The 8,385-nt window shown below is 40.7% G+C and overlaps 1 protein-coding gene across 1 annotated transcript; it reads right to left on the minus strand.

The window, feature by feature from the left end:
- Nucleotides 1-2,241: 2,241 nt before the first annotated feature.
- LOC139444804 (N66 matrix protein-like) lies at nt 2,242-7,448 on the minus strand. Its single transcript, XM_071225762.1, has 3 exons — nt 7,394-7,448; nt 2,981-3,356; nt 2,242-2,746 (listed from the first exon to the last, which is right to left on the minus strand). Exons 1-3 carry the CDS (start codon nt 7,446-7,448, stop codon nt 2,242-2,244), a joined length of 936 nt encoding a protein of 311 aa, XP_071081863.1.
- Between the last annotated feature and the right edge of the window lie 937 nt (nt 7,449-8,385).

Here is an 8,385-nt window from a genome sequence, read left to right on the forward strand (position 1 = left end):
AAGTAACAGTATCGGTTTTGAAACATTTGCTGCAATCAATACACAATGAATGTCACAGAGCCACTTTTACAAATATGGAAACGTCATAGAACAAACCAGATGACGTCACTATTGAACATTACAGCTAAAATGGATAGAATTATCATTAAACCGCCCGCATGTTATCAGAAATCAACGGGCCACTGTAACTTGATATTGCCCTCATATTGCTTGACGGCGGGCCATTATCACGCCCGTTGTTAGGTGACGTCATGGGGTAGGGATAGCTGACGTCACGTTCAATAGTGACGTCATCTGGTTTGTTCTATGACGTCTCCATATTTGTAAAAGTGGGTCAGTGACATTGGTGTCGATTGTAGTAAATAATAACCGATATTGTTGTTTCTTTTTATTTGATAACAAATTCCATCCTTTTTAGCTATAATAACGGTAACGCTCTTTTTCAGGGCATTATCATTTGCAGAAGACCCCGGTCTTTTCAACCGCCCTCCTTCGTCAGGCAGTTCATGGAAGACCTCGGGCTTTTGCAAATGATAATGCCCTGATAAAGAGCGTTACCCTCAATATGACATTTGGTTATCTCAGACAAGTGAAAATACCACTTCATCTGATATTGAACTGAGCCAAACTTTGGATGATTTTGAAACTTTACAAAATCTAAAACTATCGACCTCAAAAGATAATGATCGTTTTGCATCTAGTACTTCAGCCAAGATAGATGATTTGATTGCAGACCCAGTTAAAATCAGGATCAGTATAAAGTGGGGTTTTAACATTTTGACAGAATCGACAACATGTACAAATAGAACTTGTATGTTCATTAACCTACATGTCCGTACCACTTGATTTTTTGTAACTTTGGCGGAAGAATTACACCATTGGCTTCAGTCTTTCTACGTAGAAAGAACTTGGTGTTACAGTCCTTTTTCAGCATATAAATGTACTCCACGTAATCGAAATAGCGACCATACATTGGACGAAAGTATCCACACGGGTTGTTGATCATACAGAACACTGGCGTCAAAGATTATATTTATTCAATTGTAGTATTTCATGAATAATCAAAATAGCGACCATACATTCGACGAAAGTATCGACACGGGTTGTTGATCATACAGAACACTGGCGTCAAAGATTATATTTATTCAAGTGTAGTATTTCATGAATAATCAAAATAGCGACCATACATTGGACGAAAGTATCCACACGGGCTGTTGATCATACAGAACACTGGCGTCAAAGATAATATATATTCAAGTGTAGTATTTCATGAATAACATGCTCAAAGGTGACGGTCACTTTACAGTTGCTACATTGCTGATGCACAGTTAACGGGTCACTTTTTTTCTTTCTTTTTTTTCTTTTTATTAATTCTTCCCATAGTTGGAGAGTTAACAGGTCACTTACTCACGCAGGTCACTTACTCACATATACAAGCTTACTGTATATGAGTATAAAAAGAGGACACAGTTTATAGATAATATTCTTCTTTATACAATTGTTGTATTTTTCAGTTATCCATAAATTGTGTCCACTCTGTCTTCCGTCAACTTCTAAGAAATGTCTATCAAACAAGCCATGCATATGGATGTAAGATAGTACAGTAGACTTTCGCTCTCCACACGTGAAAGAGCAACTTTAATGACATTTGGGTAAGCATAGCTTCGAAATAAAGGAAGTATATACAATGACACCTGGGTAACTCGAAATGCTGGGGCCGTCGGAAATGTATCGAGTTATCCGAGACAAAACGATTGCCGATATAAAAAAAAGTGCCGAAAAGGATTCTGCTGGGACTATAAAGTTATCGCCATAAACGACATATCGAGTTATACGAGTTCGAGTTATTGGGTATTCACTGTAAATAAACCCACGAGACTTCAGAACTGAGCTTCAGAAATGATGGCTGACTTTGACAAGAACGTTTTGTCTCAACTACAAACATATACGAACAATTAACGTCGCTTCATTTGTGATCCGTGCGTTGTCACCGGACCACGTGCACATACCAACAGGTGTCATTGGTATGTTTGATATTTCTCAAAATGGAATCAATTTCACATGTAGATATGTCCATGGAAGTAGAAAATATAAAAATAAATAAGAGTCTGTGCTTAACTTTTTTTCTAGGTATATCCGTAATCATGTACCAGGCTGCTGTACAATACAAAACAATAAAAGTCAACACTAAAACGACATTTATACGGCCATGAAGGCGAAGTGTGTATTTTACTTTCACGGTTATGTTTGTGTTTTCATCCAGACACTCCCGTCTGTAATAGACCCCCCTCCTCCAGCGCCAAACAACCGACACATCGAGACACTGTCCAGGTGGGAGAAGTAAACACAATCAAACAGGTAGACGCACAGGTGGGTACAGGTGTGTTTAGTAGTGTTGGTCAATTCGTGTTTCAGACTGACGTCAGTCGTCGTGGTAAAGACCGGAGAAAAACCTATGTTCACATCCGAGCAGTTTGTATGGAACGACATTATCCATGACTGAAAATCACAGCTGTTCCTATCGCCATTGCAGCTGGTACCATCACCGTTGTCGTTGGTACCATTAACGTTGCCATTGGTACCATTAACGTTGCCATTGGTACCATTAACGTTGTCGTTGGTACCATTAACGTTGTCGTTGATACCATTAACGTTGCCATTGGTACCATTCACGTTGCCATTGTTACCATTAACGTTGTCGCTGGTACCATTAACGTTGCCATTGGTACCATTAACGTTGCCATTATTACCGTTGTCGTTGGTACCATTAACGTTGCCGTTGGTACCATTAACGTTGCCATTGGTACCATTAACATTGCCATTATTACCGTTGTCGTTGGTACCATTAACGTTGTCGTTGGTACCATTAACGTTGCCGTTGGTACCATTAACGTTGCCATTGGTACCATTAACGTTGCCATTGGTACCATTACCGTTGCCATTGGTACTGTTGCCGCTATTACCGTTACCGTTGCCATTGGTACCATTACCGTTGTCATTGTTACTGTTGCCGCTATTACCGTTACCGTTGCCATTGTTACTATTGCCGTTGCCATTATTATCGTTGCCATTGTTACCGTTACCGTTGCCATTGTTACCATTGCCGTTGCCATTGTTACCATTGCCGTTGCCGTTATTACCGTTACCGTTACCATTGCCGTTGCCATTGTTACCATTGCCGTTGCCGTTATTACCATTGCCGTTGCCATTATTACCGTTACCGTTACCATTGTTACCATTGCCGTTGCCATTATTACCATTACCGTTGCCGTTATTACCGTTACCGTTGCCATTGTTCCCATTGCCGTTGCCATTGTTCCCATTACCGTTGCCGTTATTACCCTTCACATCAGACACTGAAAATAAAAGAACTTAGGCCTTTACACACATATTTAACACCAGCCATCTAGCAAACGAATAAGTATCACATATTTGAATAAGCCTCTCGCTACGACAGACCGAACATAATTGTTCAGGATATTACTGGGACGTAGTGTGGGCTCAGGTTTTACAACAAAAATACACTCTTCAAAAAAAGAAACGCACAGGTAGTATGTAGTACATTGAACCTGACTACACAAAAATCCCCGTATATAAATTGGATAAATGTTATTGGAAAATGTTGGTGGCCTGATATTCGACACACGGTGCTTCAAAACGCAGCCACTGTCGATTTGCAATGTCTTAAACGGCATTGTTTTCACACTTGTTTTCAAAAATGTCATGGAGGAAAACAGTAAAGCAAAATGCACGTGCACGTTATGGTATTCGTAACTCGTGGTAGTGGCTATAAAAAGGCCAGCATAAGTCATAATTTGTCATTCAATTGTCAACATTTTTCAAGTTCGAAAATGCCGAGACTCAGCCTTGCCAATCGGAACATCGCCACAGGACGTATCCAAAGAGGGGAATCGCAGTCTTCTGTTGCACGCCACTTCAACGTCCACCACAGCACCATTTATCACCGATACACACAGTTCAATTCACCGTCCGAGAACCGGCCGACCAAGCGTTACCACAGGATCGCTTCATTCGACTGTTCCACCTACGTCATCGCAATGCCACAGCTACAGCGACTGCGGGACTCATCCCTGGTTTGAGGAGGATATCGGACCAAACTGTCAGGAACCATCTTCGCGAAGCTGGAATCCGACCCAGAAGACCAGTTATTGTACCTGTTTCGCAACAGATCCATCTATAACGATGCTTGCGTTGGTGCCATACCTTACAGCCTAAGAATTTGAGAAACCTGAGACGAGTGTTGTTTAGCGATGAATCACGATTTCTTCTCCACCGGCGAGATGGAAGACAACCGTCGTCGAAATAAGCGTTTTGCCCCACATTGTGTACGTGAATTCGACAATTTCGGTGGCGGTAGTGTCATGGTGTGGGGGGAGGGAGGGGGGAGCATATCCTACACCACGAGATCTGACTTGTGGTCTCAGGGAAATTTGCCAGCAAATCGCAACATGTATCAAATTCTTTAACCTGGCCTTCTTCCAATCATTGACCGCCAGAGGGAGCTGATTTAACAAGGCAACGTTCCACCGCACACACCTCGTGTCACGGTAGACTACCTTTATTATGCCAACATCAACGACTTGCCATGGCAGTCGAGATCTCAAGATCTCAACCCAATCGAACACCTCTCGGATGAACTCGGTCGACGTGTACGTCAACGTTAGAATACCACCGCAGACACTCACACAACTGGCCTCGACGTTACAAGCAGAATGGCGCAGAATTCCGCAGGACAGATTTCGTACACGTATCAAGTCAGTTCCGAGGAGTTCAGCGCAACCTTGTGGCCTTATGTGACATGACAATTAAAAGTTTTCAATGCCTTTGTACAACGACAACCTGTAACTATCGAGCTGCAAAATCTCATGTTTGTATCTATGATATAAAATTAAATATATCGACTTTATTAGGTGCAATAAATTTACTAAAAATCTAACTGTGCGTTTCTTTTTCTTTTTTGAAGAGTGTATATCCACTAGACGTGATGGATAACATGACCCGTGAAGATCCGGGGTAAAATAGGTCATCAGCAACCCATGCTTGCCGTAAAAGGCCACTATGCTTGTCGTAAGAGGCGTCAAACGAGATCGGGCGATCAGGCTCGCTGACTTGGCTTATGCATGCCATCGTATCCCAATTGCTTTGATCGATGCTCACGGTATCAATCACTGGATTGTCTGGTTCAGACTCGATTATTTACAGACCGCCGTCATACAGCTGGAATATTGCTGAGTGCGGCGATAAACAACAAACAAACAAACAAACATGAAAAGGGTTCTGTTACGGTTCCCAAAATTGTTTGACTCCTCGATTCAAAGGACACAATATTTAATGGACGATCCCTGAGAAATAAAATGAAAGGTAAACGCATATAGCATATAAAACATCTGTAACGGGACACAGGAAAAACAAAGCTAAGAATATATGTGTCCTTTTGACAGGAAATGCAGAGGCGCCAAAAATATCCTACACAGGGCATGGGAAATACGAAACCGTAACTAGGTCAGAGGACACAATCAATTATGTCAAATCTGCATACGATATATATGAAAAATGGACACACACTGGACATAAGGAAATATAAACAGGCCGGCCATACGTAGATGACAAAAGGTCATCCATTTTAATAAGAAATGCAAGGTCATATGCTTGTTTGTTTATTTGTTGTTTAACGCCGCACTCAGCAATACTCCAGTCTGTTAATAATCGAGTCTGGACCAGAACAATCCAGTGATTGACATCATGACTATCGATCCACGCAAATAAGATGGCATGTATCAACCAAATCAGCGAGCCTGACCACCCGATCCCGTTTTCGCCTCTTACGACAAGATGGTCGCCTTTTACGGCAAGCATGTGTTGCTGAAGACCTATTCTACCCCGGATCTTCACGGGCCAGGTGATATGCACATGATGTAGTTCAAATGTAGTTGTCAAATAGTGTCTATTAGGGATGCAAGACCAAGTGTAAATGATAATAGGTCATCTAATGAGTCAGAAATAAAAGGCCAAATGTAGATGACAAATGCAAAAGGTCACCTGTTGGACTTAAGGAGAACAAGGACCTACGTAGATGATAAAACGTCATCTATTGGGAATATAATACAAGGTCATACGTAGATGATAAAACGTCATCTACTGGGAATATGATACAAGGTCATACGTAGATGATAAAACGTCATCTACTGGGAATATAATACAAGGTCATACGTAGATGAAAAACGTCATCTATTGGGAATATGATACAAGGTCCTACGTAGATGATAAAACGTCATCAATTGGGGATATTATACAAGGTCATACGTTGATGATAAAACGTCATCTATTGGGGATATTATACAAAGTCATACGTTGATGATAAAGCGTCATCTATTGGGGATATTATACAAGGTCATACGTAGATGATAAAACGTCATCTATTTGGGATATTATACAAGGTCATACGTTGATGATAAAACGTCATCTACTAGGAATATTATACAAGGTCATACGTAAATGATGAAACGTCATCTATTGGGAATATTATACAAGGTCATACCTTGATGATAAAACGTCATCTACTGGGAATATTATACAAGGTCATACGTAGATGATGAAACGTCATCTACTGGGAATATGATACAAGGTCATACGTAGATGATAAAACGTCATCTACTGGGAATATGATACAAGGTCATGCGTAGATGATAAAACGTCATCTACTGGGAATATGATACAAGGTCATACGTAGATGATAAAACGTCATCTATTGGGGATATGATACAAGGTCATACGTTGATGATAAAACGTCATCTGTTTGGGATATTATACAAGGTCATACGTAGATGATAAAGCTTCATCTACTGGGGATATTATACAAGGTCATACATAGATGATAAAACGTCATCTATTGGGGATATTATACAAGGTCATACGTTGATGATAAAACGTCATCTACTGGGAATATTATACAAGGTCATACGTTGATGATAAAACGTCATCTACTGGGAATATTATACAAGGTCATACGTAAATGATGAAACGTCATCTACTGGGAATATTATACAAGGTCATACCTTGATGATAAAACGTCATCTATTGGGAATATAATACAAGGTCATACGTAGATGATAAAACGTCATCTACTGGGAATATTATACAAGGTCATACGTAGACGATAAAACGTGATCTATTGGGGATATTATACAAGGTCATACGTTGATGATAAAACGTCATCTACTGGGAATATTATACAAGGTCATACGTTGATGATAAAAGGTCACCCATTGGGCACTAGGCCATATGAAGACTTTAATGAATTCTATGTGTACGTTGTTATTATTGACATGGTTTAAAGTCATACACAAACAGTCAGATATAGAACACCGTTTACCTCTTAGGGTGACAACTATCACGGCGACACCGACCATGAGATGTAGGTACCCCATGACTTATCTGTCGGTTCGATGTCTTCTTCACTGAAGTAATTCTTCACAGCGTTGCTATGTCATTCCTCGTCAGTTCGAAAGTTCCATTTCACAATAGAGCCAAAACAACTTACCAGCGTCAGATCATATGATGTTTGGATAGAACGCCAGTGTGAATCTTCGACCGGGTCTCGTGTGGATGTAAGCACATTTGTAATTGGCTCCTGTCAACTGGTAGATCAAGTACACACCACAGGTGCTGTATTCACCGATGTACGGTTTAAGAATTCCAGTGTTCTAGTCTTAAGGTTATCATGGATCACAAAACTAGTTTTGTTATTCAAATCGTCTCAGGCGGTAAATACCTTTTTCAGTTTTGTCCACAAATCAGAACTGCATTCTACATGCTTATGTGAGTGTATCCCACAAGTTTGTATCTAACAGGGAGGTTCTATATAACACACTGGTCCAGTCTTTCACACAGAGATTAGCTTTACAACACGGGCGCTTCGTAAATAACACTCTGGGCTCGCCTTTTACACTGATGTTTCGTAAACAACAGATGGGTAATCTTTAACACGAAGAGTCTGTATGCCACACAAGGTCCGCCTTCACTGCAAAGAGTCTTGCTCTGTATATAATTTACATCGGATGCGTCTCTAAAACATAAATTCTGTACATTACACTATAGATCTGCCTTCAACACAATGATTTTCATATTCAACAAACTGAGTCCGTTTTTGAGGCAATGATTCTGAGTTTTCGTATACGACACACCGGGCCTTTCAACACATAATTTTCGTATACGACACACCGGGCCTTTCAACACAGAGTTTCCGTATACGACACACCGGGCCTTTCAACACAGAGTTTCCGTATACGACACACCGGGCCTTTCAACACAAAGATTCCGTAAACGACACACCGGGTCTTTCAACACAGAGCTTCCGTATACAAC

The sequence above is a fragment of the Haliotis cracherodii genome, unplaced genomic scaffold (assembly GCF_022045235.1).
Source record: "Haliotis cracherodii isolate W230 unplaced genomic scaffold, xgHalCrac1.p SCAF_6, whole genome shotgun sequence".
Lineage (NCBI taxonomy): Eukaryota > Metazoa > Mollusca > Gastropoda > Lepetellida > Haliotidae > Haliotis > Haliotis cracherodii.

Coding starts and splice junctions, on each gene's coding strand:
- LOC139444804 (XM_071225762.1), bottom strand. CDS start 7,448: ATGGGGTACCTACATCTCATGGTCGGTGTCGCCGTGATAGTTGTCACC. Junction 3,357..7,393: donor GATAGTTGTCACCCTAAGAG/GTAAACGGTGTT, acceptor TTTTATTTTCAG/TGTCTGATGTGAAGGGTAAT. Junction 2,747..2,980: donor AATGACAACGGTAATGGTAC/CAATGGCAACGG, acceptor CGACAACGGTAA/TAATGGCAACGTTAATGGTA.